This window comes from Rhinolophus ferrumequinum, chromosome 20, assembly GCF_004115265.2.
Source record: "Rhinolophus ferrumequinum isolate MPI-CBG mRhiFer1 chromosome 20, mRhiFer1_v1.p, whole genome shotgun sequence".
Lineage (NCBI taxonomy): Eukaryota > Metazoa > Chordata > Mammalia > Chiroptera > Rhinolophidae > Rhinolophus > Rhinolophus ferrumequinum.
Window position 1 is genome coordinate 8834382 of NC_046303.1, and position 22240 is coordinate 8856621.

Consider the following 22240-nt stretch of genomic DNA (forward strand, 5'->3'; position numbering starts at 1 on the left):
TCTAGTTGTATTGAGCTCCTTTTCTAATTCGTGCACTAAAGTTAAATCATTGCTGTAAGCAATTGGTTAGTCTAGGTGTATGAGAGCATCTTGTACTATTCTCTAAACTGTCCTGTAGTTTGAAAATCTATCAACATGTAAAGGAAAAAAGTTACCATTGATACTCCTGGGGCTTATGAAAGAGGGACTTAAAAGATATGGGAAATAGAAAATTCTAAGAATGAAAGAAAATTCCAAAGAAATCTGAAAATCTGTGTTGAATTTAATTCATTTCCTCATTCAAAGTTATGGCAGTCATATTAGATACGGTGACACATCAATTGAACAATACACACACATCTGTTGAGAATATTTATTCTCTATGACAACTCTAAAGCATCAGATTCTGAGTCAACAGTCTTTACCTTTTGGAAATAAGACCAACAAATACAATTTTTATAATCCTTTTTGGGGCCAAGTGGATCGAAAGTCCTTTGATCATTATAACACGTAGATAATACTTCCTTCCTTTTAGTTTATAAATGCTCAGTGCTTATTATGGTTCACATTTCAGAATGATGGCTGTAAAAGGATTTCTTTCAAAGTCCGTAGTTTTTCCAGCAGATGTGTTATCTGCCATTGTCTCTAGAGAATTTATTCGTAGGCAAATCCATTTACTTTTTTTAAAATTAAGGTTTATTGGGGTGACAATTGTCAGTAAAGTTACATAGGTTTCAGGTATACAATTCTGTAATACATCATCTATGTATCACATTGTGTGTTCACCACCCAGGGTCAGTTCTCCTTCCATTGCTATATATTTGACCCCCTTTATCCTTTTTACCATCCCCCTCCCCGCTTACCCTCTGATAACCACTAAACTATTGTCTGCGTCTATGAGTTTTTGTTTCTTTATTTGTTTGTCTGGTTCTTTTGCTGCTTTCAGCTTTATATCCCACATTTTAACTATAAATGGGCTTATGGGAACTGAGCTTAAAAGAAGCCCTACCTTTATTGAACTGCCTCACAGTTTCGGTTTGAAATTTTCTTCTGGGTTTGGCTCACCCTGAATGCCATTAACACTGCACTGGGTTTGGTGCCACCCTTTTTAGGGCACTTAAATCACTTCCAGTTCTGGTCAGCTGTGTACCCCCTCTGCCTGGCCCATGGAATCTTAAGCCCCATTAAGGCAGGGACCACATGTTCTTGATCTTTGTACCATCCATTTAGCATAGGGCATGATAAGTAATTAATCCTCATTAACTATTTGTTGATGAATTATTGTGAAAGCAGTTTCATGAACTGTAAAGCACTTTAGAAACATAAAGTATTTTAACTTATTCAGTAGAAAGAGACACAGCTTCTGTCTTTGCAGATTGGAAACCTTTTGGTGTTTTATAATCTTCAAACATACTGATTGCTTGGGCGTTAGAAGACTTTTACAGTTTATTTCAAACAAATAAAAATTTTCTTCTTCGTCCTGAAAACTGACCTTCAAAATCTAGTCCGAAAGAATAGCTGAAACAGACTTTCACTCTTTAGGGCATCGAAGCAGGGCTCTCTACAAACTCTTGATGACCACACTTCAGGGGCAACTTCAGGGATTCCCGTATATTTCTTTATATCCATTAAGAACAGATTTCTTACTTGTCTAGCTTATTTACTTCCCTGTTTTACCATTTTCCGTTAACTAAGTAGAATAGGAAAGTAGCAATTTTTTTTGATGCTCTAGAATGAATGTTCATGGCTAAAAATGAGCATTTCTTGGACATTGTCAAATGTTCTTAAAAATTAACAGGATCAAAGAATCAATCTCATAACTTGCCAGTGTTACTGATAGAGAGGTACACTCTCTCTGGTCAGGATAGTGTGGGAAATTCTATGTTAAGTGAGGTGAATAACGTCTTGCGGCTTGTACATTGGTTAGCTGACTTGAAGAATGAAACGGGAAGCATGCCTTTCTTTTGTAATAATAAAAGTAATTTTTTGGTGTTAATAGCTTAAAATGGACAATAGATACACTCTGGTCAGAGGAAAAGTTGCGTTTTGACAAAAGAGCATTTCAAATTATTTCGAGTATGTGTACTTCTTACTTTGAAAGAGGAGGGCATGCCTCAACCGATAACTCTTTTTTCCAGGTTGACTATTTAGTGTGTGTGTCTCTCTAAAGATTAACATGGGTTGTCTCATAGATACGAATGAGCTGTGACTCTCTAAAGATATCTGTGGTTCTTTTTCAGATGTGACTAGCTGTCTCTTAGTCCTCCTAGGTTCCTTTTAGCTCTAACACTCAGGAATTTTACCAGTCAAGTATCTTTTAATCAGGGTTTCCTTTATTTACTTATTTTGGCTTCGTAACCTAATATATTTTTCTTTGGAGGCGCAATGCATGTGATTTGATGGACCTTTCTACATTAATATCAATACTGTGGGGATTATGATTAGCATAGCACAGACTCTTAATACTTCAGATCATGATTCTCATTAGGAGATGTTTTTTTCCGGATAAGCATAGAGTCTATAAATAACATTGTATGGGAGGACAGCAAAAAGACCTATTCATTTGATTCTAACTTAGTCAGATGGGAAGGGGAATGGCTGGAAGGGGGATCGTGACATAAATACATGATATATGGCTTACATCATGTGTTTATGTCATGTATCTCAATCGAGTATTGAACATGAAGCTATTATTGGCCATTTTATCCATTCTGGTATATATATATATATATGTGTGCCCGTGGTCCTAACAAATGATGTTGCCAAGTCAGCATGAGACAGCATTCTTGTTTTTATTCACCATTACCCACCACTGCTGGCCTTCTAGACAGCTCCCCACCTCCGCAGTGGAGCCCTCCCCTTTCACTGCTCTCTGAAATGCTTCACACTGCAGCCACGCTGTTCTCTGTTCGTGAAAGGCCCCCATCCTTACCTGTCTCCATCCATTGACCTCTAGCCTATTCTCTAGGACCAGCCTGTCCTCAGACACCTCCCTCTCTCGTAGGCCTTCCCTGACTCTCCCACCAAATTCATCCTGCCCTGTGAACTTCTCTAGCAAGTTCAACCTTTCTCACAATACTGACAGGCATTAGGTATTCGTGTGGTGGGCCATGATGGAAAATGAACTAACTCTTTAGTTCTGATTTTATTTCCTTGAGCTCAGAAATGATATTGTTTTGTTACCCCTTCTTCGCTTTCCAGATAACCAAGCTGAAAATAGATAGCAACCCTTTTGCCAAAGGATTTCGGGACTCCTCCAGGCTCACTGACATTGAGAGGTAATGAGAATTTTCTGTTTACTTTTTTGTCCAGATAAGATAAAGAGAAGAGTGAGTTTGTAAGAACACACTCCTTTCAACGCCAAAGAACCATAACCTTACTGTATATAGTCTCCAATTCTCTTGACCCCCCTTCCCTTCCAGTTGTAAACCCTGTAGATATGCAAGTGCTTAAGCTCTGACAGCTGCAGCAGCTGGCTCTATTCTCTGCTCAATTTCCGAGTGAAGTGGTTTCTTTGGTCAGGACATTTACTCAACTGTGAAATATAGGGCTGCTTTGTTACCAAAGACTCAGTCCTCTTGATGATAGTAAGCTGTGTGTCTCGCGTGGCAATCTACAGAGAAATGGAATCTTGATAGCCTTTGCCTTCTGAAGTAGATGTATTTGCTAGCACAAAGGATATAATGGTAGTCGGGAATTTTGAAACCGGGAGATGTGATTTAATTCAGGGCACATATTTTACCTATAGCTTAGATTGCTTATTTTTAACAGGAGAGACAGCCGATCTCAGGACCTTTAAAAAGACAAGTGTCAATGACATGCCCATAACTTACCCCACTTTTAACTTAAAATGGTCCACACAGTTGAGACCGTCTATATGATGAGCAATGACTATATTGAGATCCACAGTTTGCCCAATAGGAACGTGAAAAAATGTTTTTCAAAGAGATTTTTCAGCGTGATTATTTGTATCTCTTACATATACTATGTACCTTTCTGTACTTGCTCTTTTTTTGAGTGAGAACATTGAAGTTCTACTCTCTTTGCAAATTTCGATTATGCAACACAGTGTAATCAACTCTAATCACCTCAGGCCCTCTTCATCTTCTGTGCTTTTTCTTTTCTGTGGCCTGAAGTCTTTACTGACAGGTGGGGTATCCTAGCACTAGCCCCCTGGTTTATCTTATCTCCAAATCTTTGTGTGATTCCCCTACCAACTGCCATACTTCCCCCGTGTGGTCACAATCGTCTGACCATGGCACTTCTCCCCCACCTCTCCTGGCAACTCAAATTAAGGGATAATTACGTGTTTTAGCAACATCTGTTGGATCCTTCCCAAAGCCTTCCCAAATAAGCAGCGCACGGGCTTGGTTTTAATTTTGGGGAGTAGATGTAGAGGCTCGGTGGGGAGACAGAAAAGCCAGCAGGAGAGGCTGAAAGGTGGGCAGGAACTGTGGGATTTGAGTAGAAAAGAAAGACTCATTAGCTGGAGAGCTTGACAAGTGCTTGGGGGTGTTGAGATCAAGGAAAGAAACTTGAGCTTGTGGTTGAAGAGCCAATGGAAAAATAAAGAAAAGTCAGATGGGCAAATGGAACATAGGTCGGCAAATAGGCCTGGACACCCAAGTCAGTGAGATGGTGGCTACCAGCTGTATGGGTAACAAATGAGTCCATCTATTAATACAAAAGCTACACCCGTTTAGGCAGGACCTTTTGTATCTATTTCTGGAGTGCCAGAGGCACTGATTCAGAGTGGATTTATGGAGGTGGATTAATATCAGTGAACTTTTTCTCAGCTTTGGCAGGTGTCAAGCAAGAATGAAGACAGTGGATCAGTGGGGCAGTAATGATGTGGGTTTTTTTTTTTTAATTAAATGTATTGGGGTGAGAATTGTTAGTAAAGTTACATAGGTTTCAAGTATACAATTCTGTATTACATCATCTATGTATCATGTTGTGTATTCACTACCCAGAGTCAGTTCTCCTTCCATTACCAGATTTTTTTTTACTGCGTTTACCCTCATCTACCATCTTCCCTCTCCCCTGACCCCCTGGTAACCACTAAACTAATGTGTTTTTATAGTGTACGGCATACTGTCTCAGGTCAGGAATGCACATGTTACATTGAGAGACAAAAGTCATGGGTCAGAGTCCCAGCTCTGCCTTTTTTTGGCTGAGTGATCCTGAAGAAGTCACCTAACTTGAATCTGTTTCCTCACCTAGAAAATAACCCTACTCACTTCAAAGGTTTATTATGAGAACCGAGGCAGATGACATTTATGAAACCAGTTTATAAATCTAAAATAATTGTAAGCCCCTCATTTTATTAGACGAGCATAGTTTTTTTGCCCCATCTACGTCTACTTCTAATAGTCTTCTTAATAAACTACTCCTAGAGTAAAAATAGCCCGAGTCGTGCATGTGTTCATGAGATAAGAGTCCCCAGACTGACTGTCCTTTACAATGACAGATTTGATAAAGCATGCAGCACATTTTCCACTTACTGAATAAGCGCCCTGATGTGGGGAGCACTGGATGTGCATGAAGCTAAGTCGCTTTCAATAGTCTGAGGGCCAAGAGAGCATCTTATGTGACCAACTGAAAGTTTGCAAGATGACCTAAGTAGTGTGAAATTGGCCAAGGTTTTGGATTTCATTTCCAGATATTTAAGTCTGAATTTTTCCTAAACAGCCTTTAGGGATGGGACAAATCAGATCAATTGATCTTTAGAGACCTAAAGAAATTAAATTAGTCTGGAGTCAGTTACTGCACTAAACCATCTAGTAATTGAATTGCTCCTTGTAACTGATTGAAAACAGCCCTCTCTGTAACAATATAGGGAACTTTTCTTTATAAGGGATCTGAGAGAAAAACACATATTTTTATGACATGATGACAGAAATTGCACTTTTCTAACCTAATTGAATATGATGTTATTGTGACTTCAATGATTTCAAGTTTCCTGTTCCAGATTTACACTTACTGTGTGGGGCACCCAAACAAAAATACCTTTAAGATTGGGTCTAGTTGCCTTATACCTCCAAACACATTGTGTTAATCCTACAATTGCAGACGCTTTGGGGTGCCCTACAAGGCGGCATTATGGTTTCCTCGCTCTGATTTCACCAGGTTGCGTTCAGATACTTGAATGTCTCACATACTTCATGTGTAGCCCTGCTCTTCAGCGACAGCCTCTCCCTGGTTTGTAAAAGGAAACCTGTCACATTAGCCAAAGTAGAAAGTATTTACATTAGATACTTAACACCTATACCTACGATGGACAGCTAAGAAGCAACCCCAAAGCCCAAAGGGATGTTTTACTATAATCTAATTTATAGTTATTTAGTTCAGGAAAAGAATTATCTGCTGTTATCATATAGGAAATAACCTACAGACAGTCTGTCAGTTGGCCTTACTTTTTTCTTTTTTTTTTTTGGGCAGGGGGAGGGCACTTCGTACAGTAAGTGAAGGCATAATGTTACTTATGAGAAAGGAAACATAACAATGAGGGATTTTTAATGTTAGCTGCAAAGTTAAGTTTCTTTTGTTAGTTTTTTTTTGTTTTTTTAACAAATAGACATTTATGCTCATTGCAGAAAAACACTGACAAGTAAGAAAACGAGCATAAAAAAGTAACAAAGTCCCATTCACTCAATCCCATAACCACTGGCAAAAACTTATATATTCTCCCATATACTTTCCTATGCATGTACAAACATATACTTCCTTTAAAGTTTACCACCCATACTATTTTAAATCATTTCCCCCTTAGTATCAGTATAGATGTGTCTGTAGTACGCTTTTTAATGGCTGCCTACTTTTCCATTGTGTACAATAATTTATTTGACCAATCCAATATATTATTTAGGTTTCCCACTTTTTGTTAATATAAGCAGTGCCAGGAGGAAAATGTATATCTTTACACATATTCTGCATTATTACCATAGGATAAATACTAACAAACAAGAATGCTTATCAAAGTATATATATATATATATATATTAATTATAATGTTATTTTTAATTGTTACGAATTTGGGAAATACCTAAATATTCAATAATAGGAGAATGGTTTAATAAATGTTTAGAGTCACGCAATGGAATTTTTTACAATTGTGGTAAAATATGCATAATATAAAATTTACTATTTCAGCCATTCTGAAACGTATGTACACTTTGGCGGCATTACGTACATTCACAATATTGTGCGACCATCACCATTATCATTTCCACAATGTTTCCATCATCCCAAATAGAAAATCTGTCCCCATTAAACCCTAACTCCCCATTCCTCCTTCCGCCAGCCCCTAGTGATGTTTATCTCCTTTCTGTCCCTGAATTTGCCTAGTACCTCATATAAATGGAAAGATATACATGTTTTTAAGGCTTTTCATCCATGTTGCCAAGTTTCCCTAAAGAAAGATTGTCCATGTCATAGTCAGGTGCCCATTTATGTACGTGCTTATCAAACGTGATCATATTTTCATTTTTACCAATTTGATAGGTGAAAATTTATATTTTCTTTTGTAAATTGGCCTCTTGTGTCCTTAGCTCATTTTTTTCTCTTTTGGATTGCTCATCTTTTTTCTTATTGAGCTATAAAAGCTATTTATGTGTTAGTATTTTAATTGTTCATATATGTTGGAATCATTTCACCAGTTTGAAATTAGCTTTTAATTTCTTTTTGATGAACAGAATATGTGACTACCAAATCTATTGTTCTCTTTATGATTTCTTAAATAGATGTTCCCTATTCCAAAATTATGTAAATATGTAAATATTCAACTATATATTTTCTATTTAAATATTTAACTCGTGCAGTTAAATTTTAGTATAAGATATAAAATAGATATGTCATTGTATATTTTTATAAGTTGCCCCAATACCATATATTTACTAACATATTCCTTTCCAAATTATTTATAATTCCCACTTTATCAGATACTAAAATATTGCCTATAGTAACTTTTTCAGTCTTTTCATTGACCTGCCACTATTATATTACTATAATTTTTGTAAATTAATAAAATATGTAAATGTTTGTGGATACTTAGATGTCTGATATACCAAACACCAAACCTTTTTACTTGTCATTTTCAAGTTTTCTTGATATTCTTTGACATATTTATGCTTCCAGTCTTTGATATCATTTTGTCAAGTCTTTCCAAAAAATTTCATTGGAGATTAAATTGGTCTTGTTTTGAATTAAAATAATAATTTGGGGGAGAAAATTGATATCTTTATAGTATTGAGATTTCCTGCTAGAAATGTGCCATGAATTTGTCCTTTTACTGAAATCTTTTCTTTTGTTCTCTAGAGAAGTTTTGGTATTTTCAAGTTTGTAAGTCCTGAACATAGTTTCTTAGGCACATAGCTAGGTTTACTAGTGCTATGCACTCCAATTTAATAGCTTCTGGCCATAAATGGCTAGTAAGGACTCGAAATGTGGCTATTCCATATTGAAATGTGCTGTAAGTACACACACACACACTGATTTTGAAGGCTTAGTATGAGGAAAGAATGAAAATACCTCAGTAATCGTTTTAAAATATTGATTAGATGTTGAAATACTATTTTGGACATGTATTAGGTTAAATAAAATATGAAAATTAATTTCACTTTTTAAAAAAATGTGGAGACTAGACTATTTAAAATTACATATGGCTCATACTACCTTTCTTTTGGCTAACACTGTGCTAGAGGATTTTTTGGCAGTGGGGGCAGGGCATACTTTTGAAAATAGAATTTTTTTTTATTAGAAATCTACCTAGTTTAGTCTGTGAAAAGATATTGATTCCTATATACCCTTGGCATCCTGCCATTTTACTGAACTTAAGACCTCTCACTCTTCTGGTTTTTATTCTATTTCTTTGGCCATTCTTTCTCCATCCCCTGTGTTAGTTCTTCCTCTTGTCCTCCATCCATAAACAGTGATGTGTTCCAGGCCTTAGTCCCTGGACCACTTCTCCTCTCAGTCTTCGTCTCCTCCCCGGGTGATTTGACCCAGTTTCACGCCTTTACATTCCATTATATGCTGACTAATATCACATTTGCATCTCTGGTTCTGGACTGGCTTTTTCTTTTACTTTTCCCTAAGGCCACCTCAGATTTAACCACATAAAACAGGATGCCCAATCACATTCTTCCACACCTCTCTTCCCTCATGTTTCCGTCTCAGCTGCTGACGTCTCCATCCTTCCCATTGCTCTGGCCAAAAGACTGGGAGTCAGCCTTGACTCCTCTTTTTCTCTTACTGCTCACATCCAAACAGTCAGCTAGTCCTTCAAACTGTAGCCAGTGGAGTCCAACTACTTGTTACCATCTCTACTGCTACCACCCTTAGCTAGGACACTCTCATCTCTTTCCTAGATCGTTACATTAATTTTCTAATTGATCCTTCTACCTCCACCCTTACTGCCCTTAAGTCCATTTTCAGTATACCGATCAGAACGGTCTTGTCAATGAAAGGAAGTCGGCACACATCACTCTTGCTCCGAGCTCTCCAACGAATCACCACCTTATTCCATTTTATTCACAATCAAATCCAAAGTCCAGACAAAGCCTAAAAGGTCCTACAGAATCTGAGCCCAGCTCTCCCAGTTAGCTCTCTGAACTCACTTACCTTTCTCTTGCTCACTTTTCTTTGAACATGCCCAGGCCCCTGTTGGCTTTAGGGCCTTGTACTTATTTACCTTCTGCCTGGAATGTACTGCCCCCAACATCTGAATGGTCCAAGGCTTGGTCTTTTGTTTCTTACTATGCTCCCAGAACCTACACTAGTGCCTGGTACACGGGAAACACTCAAATATTTGTCGAGTACATAATGATGTGTCCTTTCTCTAATGTTCATTATATTTCCTTTTAATAATTGTGTTTAAAAAATTTTAAAAGACATCATTGATATTTCTGTTATTACCAGGAATAAAACTACTTTCTTTTCTTGTAAAATAGATATTTAGTATATGATTCTTCCTTGCACTACACCTCCATCAACTCATAGTTTTGGTATAAATAATCTGGTAGTTTAAATCCAGATTTTTATTCATGTATCTTTCTCTCTTCTATTTTTTTCTCCTTAATGCTAATCTAAGGATCACAATACACCAACCACAGTCATTTAAATGTAATTCTTGTGATACTCATTTCTGCTCTGTTTGCTGCTTATTTCTTCTATCCTCTCTCCAAATATTGGAATTGTATTCGGATTTTATTCTCAGTTGTTGATAACGTTGAGTAATCGGTTGAGCAACTACATGTGGGTCATCTTCTTTATGAGTTCTTGCACATTTGAGAGGGTATGTTGCCATGTTGTATATAAACCCAACTAGTGTCCCAGTCTTTTTCCTCAGAACTCTTTCAACCTTCCCTTGTCATCTAGCTTTTAAATGTTGTGGAATAAAAGCTGATATTAAACTCATTAAATGTCTTTCCTTTGTTGGAAACTTATTTTTTTTTCCCTCTCTGTCTGGATAAAATGCTTTTAGAAAGGTTTTTGTTTTTGTTTTTTTTTTACAATTCAGAAATTATACCAACATTTATTTAGTCACAGATTTTTTTTCATCAGTATTTATAGTATAATTGAGCCCTTCAAATTGAAAACTCAAATCATTATTGACTCAGGAAAATTTTCTTCTTGTTGTTCTTTTCCTCCTTTTGTTTCTAATCGCTCTGCTCTATTTAGACCTTCGAAAACTCCTATTATACATATATTACATCTCCTAAATCTAGTCTCCATTTCTCTTATCTATTGTTTAATGATTTTCATCTCTAACTTTTTATTCAGATACTGGGAGAGTTTTTTATATGAATCTTCTAATTTGTTGATTTTATTTGCTGCAGTATCTAGTATTCTGTTTACTGCCTTTACTGAATTTTTAAAAAATGTGGTAATTGTTTTTTTGTCATTTCCAACTCCACTTTTACATTTCCAGATTGTTTCCTCTTCATTCCTACTAGTTCTTGCTTTAACAACACAGGGTCTTCTTAAATCTCACTGAAAATGTAAAAATACAAATTAGAGACTTACAGTGTTTCTCCCTATTTATTGGAATAAGCCTGTTTCAAAAGAAATCACTTGTTCTGCTTTTGAAAACTAGTTTTCTTCTGTAGAATTCCTGAGTGTTTTGTAATGTCCAGTTATTTTTCTCTAGCTCATCTATAGAATGGGGTGTCTGAATAGGGTTAGGAGCTGAGATTAATTTTTAATAAAAACGTGTGTATCTTTGTTAAATCTCTCAGGTGCCGACTGAAGATGAGGTAATAACTTAAATTTATTGTAACTTTGCCAATGTGGAAATATAATGACTCAGTTTGGGTTAGGGGGTTGTCTTGGGGGGTGGAGACAGCCTTGAGAAGGGCCTTTCACTGTGCAGAGAGCTACCCTCTCTGACTGCCTCAGCAGCTAGAAATCAGTTGCTCCCGCCCCACACGCAGCAAAGCCACTTCACGGCCCTCCTCCAGGGCCAGTCACGGTCACGGCTGACACCCTCCAGGGTACACAACATCCTGTGCTAGCTGAGCATGCCACTGCGGGACTCCTTCCTCCTAGCCTTGGGCAGTGTGAGAATCTGCTCCGTATCAACTGCTCAGAGACCTGCCTTTATCATTAACCTCTGCTGCTGCAAGGTAGGGTTTAGGTGAAGCTCCGACAGAGGCCTTTTCATCTTTTCCTTCCCCAGGTAGCTTTCCTCCTTGTACACTGGTGAATGGCGTGCTGGTTGATGCTTCCCTCACTCCTTTCCTGTTTGTGGCTAAAATATCCAAATAAGTAGTTGGCACACTCCTTAATCTCCTGAATTCCCGTTGTTTTCTCCGTCATATTAGTGGGGCAGAGAATTAAATACATATGCTTATCTCACCATATTGGTTCAGGATTTGTACCGAGAGTCTCTCTAAAATATGTTTAAACACCCTAGCATCGAATAAAACTTTTAAACGAATCAAATTTGGATACACGCCCAGTGGGAATCAGGCCTTTTTGCTCAGAGCTCAAAAACACTCTATTAGTTTACCCGAGGAGGCAAACTTCAGGAAAGAAAGTTGCAAATCTAATATTCTGGGACTCTGCAGAAGTTTTATCTACATCAAGCCATGGAGCGGCAAGCATCTTGGCAGATTTGCTAAAGAGGTTCAGAGTTCATGGATAATTTCTAGGTCTTTCATAATGATTTACGGTTCTGGGAAGAAAGCAGTGTTTGCTTCTAACGAAGCTCTAAGCTTTCTTGTTACTGAGGCAGTGAGGCTTTAGGAGAAGTGCAAGGTCAGTGTCAGTGGAGCCCATTTCTACATAGGTAAACGACTCAGATTAGGGGTTGGCAAACTACATGTGCCACCTGTTTGGTACAGCCCACAAGCTAAGAATGGTCTTTACATTTTTAAATGGTTGAAAAAATTATAAAAATAATGTTTTGGGACATGCAAAGATAGGAAATTAAAGTTTATTGTCTATAAACAAAGTTTTATTAGAGCACAGTCATGTTTTTCCATTTCTATGTTGTATGTGACTGCTTTCCTGCTACAAAGACAGAGCTGAGTATCTGACAGAGACCATAAGGCAGAAAAACTTTGCTCTTCCCTGGCTTAGAGCTTTAAGGGCCTGTGAAAATGTTGGCAGCAAGGGCAACTCCTACCCAGAAATTTCACCTCTTTAGGATGATGTTTTTCCTCTTTCTGGCTTAAAATGGGCAAACTCCGTAATTCATGTTGAGGCCCATGTGGTGATGCTAGTTGACAAAGCTGGTGAGATCTGATCTCTGCCAACACTTTATCCTTCGTGTCTTTACACTGGTAGTTGAGACATGCGCTTAGGGTCATTTTAGCACCTGTAGTTCCAGTCAGAAGAAAGATGACAGAGGAGGATGACAAAGGAACGACTTGGAGAGGCATGCTTTTTAAAAGTTCACTGTAGATTTTAATTTTCTATGTAATTTTTGTCCATCTTCTAATCTTATGCCTCCACTATTATGAATAATTGGAAACTAGGTTAAATTTGTTTTTCTCTTTCAGAGTACTAGGCACTTGCAAGGACTTGAGAGAGCAGTATAAAAGGCATTTGAGACAGACTCTGAAAACATCATCCCATTTATTGTTAAGGAATTAGAAAATACTTTTTCCAATATTTCCCAGATTTGCATTTTAAATTTGCAAAATAATTTGATATTTGAAATGTGTAAGAAGCGAGTACACAAATTTCGAGTATTTAATAAAATGTGAGCCTCCACCTCTCAATCCCTGCTCCTGTGACAGTTTCGGCTCTGGGTTTGAAGGGTGTGTGCGCGCATACGCATGCGCACTTTAAGATAAAAAAATCCAACGAGTTCATACTGCTATTAATACTTTCTACTTAAATTCAGAATGATAAGGTTTTTACTTAATCTCTTTGACCTTACATCGATCTCTCTTTCCTCTCATGCTGAGAATCTAGTCTCAACACTGGAAATGATAGAATATCCCGTCATTACTCATGTGCCTTATCTCACAGTATATTTACGCACCATAATCTCAGAATACGCTTATCAACATACCTCCCAAAATGTGGCAACTCAAAATAGTGAACAATCTTTTTTGTGGTTCTTTTCGTCTTCAGTGTACCTTCTAGTAGAGACTCTACGAGAGTATTTTAGGTCCCCCCCCCCCCCCCCCCCCCCCCCCCCCCCCCGCCTTTGTTTTCCCACCAGAGTGTTTTCAAGTCCCTTGGAATCATTCCTTTGTGTAGTTTTGAAACTAACCCAATGATACACATTTAGGTTCATTCGTTTTACTGTATTTCCTATATTTTGGAATTTGAAAACATACAGTTTTCTTATCTGATTATTTAATAAATGATTTACATAGTTTCAAGACAAATCTCCAGAACATGGCTTAGTCAAAGGCATCTAGATTCTATCCCCATTCCCTCCACCCTGTTTCTTTCCTCTCCTGTAGATAACCATTATTAAGAAAAGTATTGTTTATCCTTTCACCGGGTTTTCTAATACAAGCAGATACATGTTATATATTCTTCTTCCCTTTTTTCTTAGGTAAATTTTAACATACGCTACATGGTTCATCTTGGGGTTTTTTTTGCATAACAATGTACATTAATATTATGAATATGAACATCTGTGCTATGTGAGTGTATAATATATGTAATATATATTAAGTGTTTGGGTTCAGTTGTGTCACATTGTTTTGTTATATTTAAATAGATATACATATATTTTATATAAATAGTCTTTTACTGTGTGGTCTATTTTGTTAGCAACCTTTTTTTTTTGGTACTATTTAATGACTAGCAAGGTTCTTACTCTTGTTTTAATGTTTATCTTTACCCCAATATCTTTTAAAAACTCCGACTCCCCCCCTTTCTAATTTTCTATAGGTATCCCACTATGAGCAATGTTGAAATTAGCTAGTAACTTCTTTTTTCTTCCCCCTACTTTCTGTCTTTTTAAGCATCTGACTTGAAGTCATATCCCTTTAATCTCAATTAATAAATGTAATCAATAACTTATTCTACTCATCACCTTCTCTCTCCCTTCTCCCCTAATTTTTGAGAATTGTGCTTCATCCTTGTCAGAGTATATTGTCATTACATGCTGTATTCTTCCTCATAACCACAGTTTAGTCTTAGTTCTATGAGTAAATACGTATCTAATACCCACTAACATATCATATCAATGTCGTTTCAGTCGTTTTGGTTGTCTGAAGTTCATTCACTATTAGATTCCTCAAAAAAGGCTTATGGGACCAATATTCCTTGTCTTTTGCATGAACATGACAGTTTTTCTGTGGCCTTTATTTGCAAAAGTCATTTTGACTTGATATGCAGTCCTTGCCTCACATTTTCTTTCCTGCCGTATTTTAAATGTGTTGTTACTTCGTTGTCTCCTGGAATAAAGTAGCTGTCAAACTCTGATGACCATCTACTCTTCTTTCCCATGTAAGTGACTTAGTTTTTTTGTTTTTTTCTGGAATGACCAAAAGATTTCCTTCTTTTGCTTTTTTTCTTATTGTCCTTGATCAAAGGGCAAAGGGAGATCCCTACTTCCCAGAGGATGGTTGTCTGGACTTGCTGCTCCCTGTTTCTTTCACTTACCGATGATGTAACCGACAGAAGGTGACATCAGTCTTCAGAAACATTACGCATTTGCTCTTCTACCATATGCTTCCTTATAATGAGCTTGGAGTCCACTACACTAAGACTCTTCCTACACTAAATTCTAGTGAGCTGCCTCATGGAATCATTTGCAAACGTTCTGCTGATAACTTTAGAGGCAGAGAGGAAGAGATTCATGGGTGAAACGAAATGTGAGGATTATGTGGATTTCCTTTCTCTACATCATGGGTGCCATTCAGACAGCTGGCACTTGCACCATTTCGGTGGACTGGGCAGGAGCGTGGAATGGATGTCATGCTCAGTTCTCTCTCCAGATATCCAATAGCAGAGGCATTTCTTTAAAAAATTTCTCCTCTACCTTTGAATTTTGGACGTGTTCCTCACTTTTTTCCTTAAGGTTTGATCTAGAATGAGACTTTCTGCAGTATACTTTTGTGCACTTGGTTCGTCTTTCCTTTCTGATCTCACCTTCCCCTACTTAGTATATCTGCTGGTATCTAAGCATGCTGGCTAGCTATGGAGAAAATGAAAACTCTGACATTCAGGGCTCCTGAAGAAGTCATGTATGTCGTGAACTGATTAGTCCAACCTAATAGTTGTTGCCCAATTAGCCAAAAACGTAAGTTCTCATATCACTCTTATATTCTATCTTTAGAAGAAAACCAGTAGAATAGATTTAGGCAAAGGAGATATATATATATATATATATATATATATATATATATATATATATATATGTATATATACACACACACACACACACACACACACACATACCCTATTGTGGCTGAGAAAATAGATTAAACGTCAGCCTAGTGAACAGTGAAATGGTTATAGCTCATAACTTAGTTTGCTAATTTCCTTAATCATTAAAAAATACAGCTATATTTGAGTATTATGGAGACTCTTACAAAGTAGATTATGCAGTGTCTGCAATAAAGTAAAAGTGAAATATTATTTCAGTGAAATCTACAAAAAAACAAACAAAAAAAAACCAAAAGCAAAACACCCTGGATGTTAAGAGCAATCACTATATGAAAGACGTGCTGCTTGAAAGTAACAGCACTAAAGACGGCAAATGGCAAAAGCTAATAACAACAGTCCCTGCCCTTTGGATCGGCCCCTGCTCCCAGGGCCCACAGTGGTCCCCCAGGACCCACATTCTGTAACAGGAGCCACAGAGCAGGCCACAGCTCCTGAGATAGGGGAGGGCAGAGGGTATCTGCATCAGCTCTGCTTGGAAGCACTGCCTCAGGAATACGACGTGACTCAGAATGAAGAGACAGAAATCAAGGAGTTTAAAACTGAATTGGATTATTGAGCAACATATGCTATCCCAGCCTTGTATAGGTAAAAATACTGGTATATAGGTTATTCCATCTGAAATACAGATGAAAACATACAAAGACTACTTTTAATTATACTATGCATACTAAAGTGTGCCCTGGCATTTTATGTGTAAACTCCCAAAAGAAATTTAAAATGAGCTTTTTAGGAAGTATTTATTTTGAGGCTGGAATGATTTGGGAAGCCATCCAGTTTATCTCTGTCATTATCCCAATGAGGCAGCGAGGGCCCAAAGAGTGCAAATGATTTACACAAGTCACACAATTAGTTAGCAGACGATTTGGAGTTAGAACTCAGGGCTCTTTGCAACTAGTACTGGACTTTTCCAAAATATCTATTTTTAATTTTTACTTTTGTTTATATATTTATAGATTCATAAATTGTTAGAGCCATAATAAACATTAGAGATCATCTAATCCAGACCACCAGTTCCCCACCAAATGCTCATTCTATAGAAGAAATCAAAGTCCAGGTACACATACGGAATCTGAACGCACAGCTTCTTAGGAAAGAAACTAAGAAACTTGTTGTTTTTTCAAATCATCTCCGAGGAAGATAGACTTAGTATAAGAGCCTGCATGCATAAAATGAAAGCAATTTTGTTTGGTAATCGGATTAAAGTTTGCTTTTAAGTAAAATCTATTAATAAATTAAAATAATCTGTTAACAACAACCACAAAAAGGGAAGGATGGCTTTTAACAGAACAATTTTTTTTTTTCAAATTATACAAGTAGTCACTACAAAATTCCTTTAACTAGCAAGCCATGTTTCTGCACTTAAAATGTTAGTCATTCACCGATAGCTCCTGAAAGGAAGCACTTACGTTACAAAACAATGTCAAACAAACCAGTGAGTCTGACAGTTAAACTGGCAGAGGTAGTCACAATTAACTTACAGTTGTAAATTACCCTTCTTTTTTCATTCTTGTGTTTGTTCTTCTGCGAAGGAAGGACATTTGTTCCCTGACTCAAAATTTACTGAAGTTTGTTTAGAAGCTGAGTAATCTGTACTGTGCATGAGACCTTCCTCCTAGTTGTCACAGCCATAGGAGTTAGGACACTAAACATGATAGCGTTTGTTTTATTCAGTGGGGTAGTTACTTATTTAAGTTGCTAATGATAATATAAAACCAGAAATGTATATTACTACTAAAAAGAAAAATCAGTACGACTTAAATAAATGAAAATAAACTAAAGTCTAAAAGCTCTTTAAAAGATTACAGTTATTTTGTTTTTCCAAATTGGATTGCATAATAAATTTCAGTTCTCAAATTAAAATTAATGATTTATAATACATTTCAAATTGTATTATCTAAAGTCTTCATTTATTAAGTATTTTGTGGAAGCTACAAATATTGATGTATTATCTTCCCGTAATTTATAACATTATCTGCATCAATCTTTAGAAAAACACTGTGACAAGGAGTTATTTACGAAGGCCCAGGGAGACATGATGTAAACACGAGCAGCTAGATGAGCAAAAACAACTTTAAATATTTTGTTTCCTATAAATTAGATACGATTTTAATGGAGTTGACATTTTCTCCCTAAACAGTTTTTTTTTTTCAGGTCTATATTTGGGAGAAAAAGTTAAAATGTATATTGAAATTAGCATTTACATTTTATTTAATTTTCTTTCTGACGTAGATTATAGAATAGTTTGAATGAAACCATTCTATAGGGACTGGAAGTCTCCATTTCATCTGAAATGATTATGATTATGTAACCAGCTTTAGGAACACGTGATCGTGATACTAAATGGTAACAATGATAATTTTAATTTTGTTATCGGTAAACGTTCATTGAGCACTTATTATAGTCCAGGTACCAATATCAGCTCTCTATGTATATTAATTCATTCAATCTTAATAGTAACCCTAAGAGCTAGATCATATTAATATCCTCATGTTACAGATGAGAAAACTGAGGTGGAGGAAGTGAAGGAATGTGCCCACAGGCTTACAACTAGCAAGTGGCAGAGCGAGGATTTGAGTTGAACAGGTTCCAGCAAACATGCTCCTCACAGCTAAGCTAGGCCAGCGGTTCTCTGAGGATGGCCTCCAGACCAGCAGCAGCAGCATTGCCTGCACACACACTGGAAATCACATTTTCAGGCCACACCTCAGACTGATGGAATCAGACACTCTAGGGTGGGGCCTGACAATCTGAGTTTTGACAAACCCTCCAGGTAATTCTGATGCACACTGGCTTAGTCTGTTCAGGCTGCTATAATAAAAATGCCATAGACTGGGTGGCTTAAAAAACAGACATTTATTTCTCATAGTTCTGGAATCTGAGAAGTCCAAAATCATGCTGCCCGCAGATTCAGTGTTTCTTGAGGACCTGCTTCCTGGTTCTCAGACAGTCATCTTTTCACTGTGTCCTCACATCACTGAAGAGCAAAAAGCCAAAGCAAAGTCCCCTGTCTCTTCTTATAAGGACATTAATCCCATTTATGAGGGCTCCACCATCCAAACCTAATTATCTACAAAAACCCCACCTCCTAATACTGTCACATTGGGGGTTAAGATTTCAACATATGAGTTTTCAGGGAAACAAACATTCAGTCCGTCACACACACTAACGTTGGAGACCCAGTGCCTAGATAAAGTATGGTTCTCCCCTGTGTTCACAGCTCAACAGTGTCATAGTGCAGACAACCATGCAAGCATGTAATTTCCATCAGTCTAGTAAGTGCAGCAAACGAGGGTTCCATTAGGTATGGTGGTGGTACAAAGGAGAATATGAGAGAAAAAGAAGGCTTTGATTTTTTAGCACTGAGAATTTTCACTCTAGTTTCAAAGACAGAGGAAGAGCAATCAACTCCAAAACTGATAGAGTCTGTTGGTTTTGCCTGTTTAGAGTTTGAACAAGTAGTTCAAATGACTTCAAACGGTTCTGAACATTCTGACAGGATCAATGTAATCATGGTAGCTCCCCTATATCTTACCCACTTTCTGGCTATGATTGTGTCTCTCACATGTAATACATTGTTCTTGGAATTGATGGTTACAAAGTAGTCAGAAGAAATTTTTAGAGATACCTCAGGTAATGATGCCCTCTTTTTGCCTAGAAAAATAACTTGGTCTTAGATATTAGAAAGGCTGACCTTCAATAACGGTACCCATTTTATTTATCTATTAAATCAAAAGTAATTCTACTAACACTAACGTCTCTAGCTTTGGAATATAATACCACTGAACATCACAAGGCACTGTCATAGCTTGTATTACGTAAATCACTTAACCCATTACGTGAGTCACCCCTTATTTTTTCAGGGTACAGTAGTTTAGAAGTCCTCCCAATAGGCTTCCAGGCTAAACAAATTCTTTACACTTTTCATTTTGCTGGAAACAGGGATTAGACATAAAGTAAACAGCACAGGCTGTCTACTCTTTGTAACATCTTTGAGGAGACGGTCCTGATGTGCACCACTGTTTTCAATCACTTAAAAGGCAATAATTCAATTATGCCATCCTTCATATAAGAACTGCCATTGCTTTCAGTTCACTTCCAGGCCTGACACAAGTAAATCACTTTGATAAAATCCCTTTTTTTCTCCTTCCGAGAGACGAGAATAAGTAATGATACCAATGGTCTACCAAGGACAAAATGAATATAATGTACTTTTTATAGAAAAGCAAAATATTTCACAAGGCAGTGATGTATTGTGTTGTTTGGAACGTGATTGTTCTTGTGTGTGCATGTCAAAGATGTTTAAATTATTTTATATAAGGACATTTTCAGAACAAATACTACACTCTGCTTTTGAACCGAAATGCTTGCCTTGAGCAGCTTACATGCCTAGGAAGGGAAGGGGAATATACCTTAGCGATACATCATTTGAGCCCATTGATGGACATTCCTTTATGAGTATACAAACCAAAAATGTTTTCTAGGCTATTTGAAGCAAGTTCCTGACTCGTGTGAAGATAACCACCTAATTTTCTAAGTTCATCTTAAATATTAGCAGTATGACACATGGCTCAGACTAAAAGGATATCATCAGCTGGAATATATGCTATATTATTAAGGGTTGCTCAGCTCACTTGACTTTTTCTTAATGATCCAGGCTACCCAAAAAGATAGTCACTCTCTAATACTGTAGTGAATTAAGTCCTTGAGTAAGTGACATCAGCTGTTAAGGCTGTGGGGTTCCAACATTAGCAGAATGTGGGCATATAAAGATTAAAATTATGTAGCAGTTGGCAAATTGATTAATTAGTGTCCATATCATGCCATATTATCCTTTCTGTTAACTTCTGCACTTAATGTATTTACTGGTGCCTCTTGGTAAATGATAAAATATTTTCATTTCAACAAATCTAACTCAAGAGATTCAACAAGTCCGTTCAAAGGAATTTTAAAAATAGGTGACACTTTTAAACAAGTGTTACAGACTCACTAAAGCTTAACCTTTTATCTTTTATGACAGATATAATTTTATAATAGAACTGCAAGTAACATGCTAGTCAAGTTCTCTGACTTTAGCATTCAATCACTGAGAAAAATCCTCTTGTTTGGATCACATTATTCTGAATTAGGACTATTCAGGTGGGTAGAATAAATTGGAGAAAAATATAATCTAAGAGAATAAAATAGTTTTACCTGCTATAAATATGCTCTTACTGGGCACTAATATTCACTGAGTGTCTCCTACGTGCCAGACACTGTTCGGGGCAATTCAAATGCCTTATCTCATTTAATCCTCATAGTTACGGTTATTGTCAGCATTTCCTGCTTTATTTTTATTTTTCCATAGCACTATCATGTCATCCTCTAATATGCTACATATTTCTCTTATTGTCTCTCTCTTCCCTCTAGCCTCCTCCCTCATTAGTCAAGGGTTATTATATTGTATTTAATACTACCTCCACAATTCCTAGAATAGTGCCTTTTTCATAATACATATATTTTTTTGAATGAATGGATGGTCCTGCCAGGCAGTTGTTATGCTCCCCAATTTACAGATGAAGAGAGGTTAAGGAAGTAACAAAACTAGAAAATGTGAAAATGGTTCTGGGTGGTCTACCTACTCATCTGTCTATGCATCCGTTTGATAAATTACTTTAAAGCCAATAATAGCTCCATTATACCACACTGCCTACAATGCATTTACTACAGTACTATAAAAAATCAGCATGATGATGGCAATTTTTATCAATTCATTATAAGTTCCTCAAATATCAGTGTTAGAATAGCAGTTCTTTTCTTTTTGTTCATTGGTAGGTTATCATTTCTTATGATATTTCATAATTTGTAATGAATTCTGAATAAATAGTACATATTTTCAAAGTTCAAATGGTACAGAGGAGTCTATGATGTAAAGTAGCCATTACACACCTTCTTCTCCATTTATTCATTAACTTGCCTGTCCACTGGAATCACCCGGGGAGCTTTATCAGTTACTGAAGCCTGTGTCTCACCCCCAGAGATTGTGACAATCTTGCTTGGTCTGTGGGTATAGCCTGGGTTTTGGAATTTTTAGACAATCCCCAGGCTGACTGCTTCAGGTGAAGGTAAAGCAACAAGGACCAAGTACACACACAAAATATAGGAAACCATTTTTTTTTTTTTATGACACTGGACACCAAGCAACCAAAGACAATAATCTCCAAGGGATGGGAAACAAATGAGGTGAGCCCTATGATGGCCCCAGTTTATAGTCTGAGAGGATATGTAGGCTATGCCGCAGGGACAGAGAATGCAGTCAGAGCCTGGCAGACTCCCTGAGTTGAGCAGTCAGAGCTGAGAGTTTAATGAGACAAAAACAGTGAGACTCCACAGGACAGACTATTGGAGAGGAGAACTCTTGACG

The 22240-nt window shown here is 37.1% G+C and overlaps 1 protein-coding gene across 1 annotated transcript in view; it reads left to right on the forward strand.

Moving 5' to 3' along the window:
• TBX20 (T-box transcription factor 20) overlaps nt 1-22240 on the forward strand; it is a 51259-nt gene that overhangs the window by 18391 nt on the left and 10628 nt on the right. Inside the window, exon 6 of the mRNA XM_033088570.1 lies at nt 3181-3257. Within this exon, the coding sequence (XP_032944461.1) occupies nt 3181-3257 (77 nt within the window). The remainder of the gene's footprint in view (nt 1-3180; nt 3258-22240) is intronic.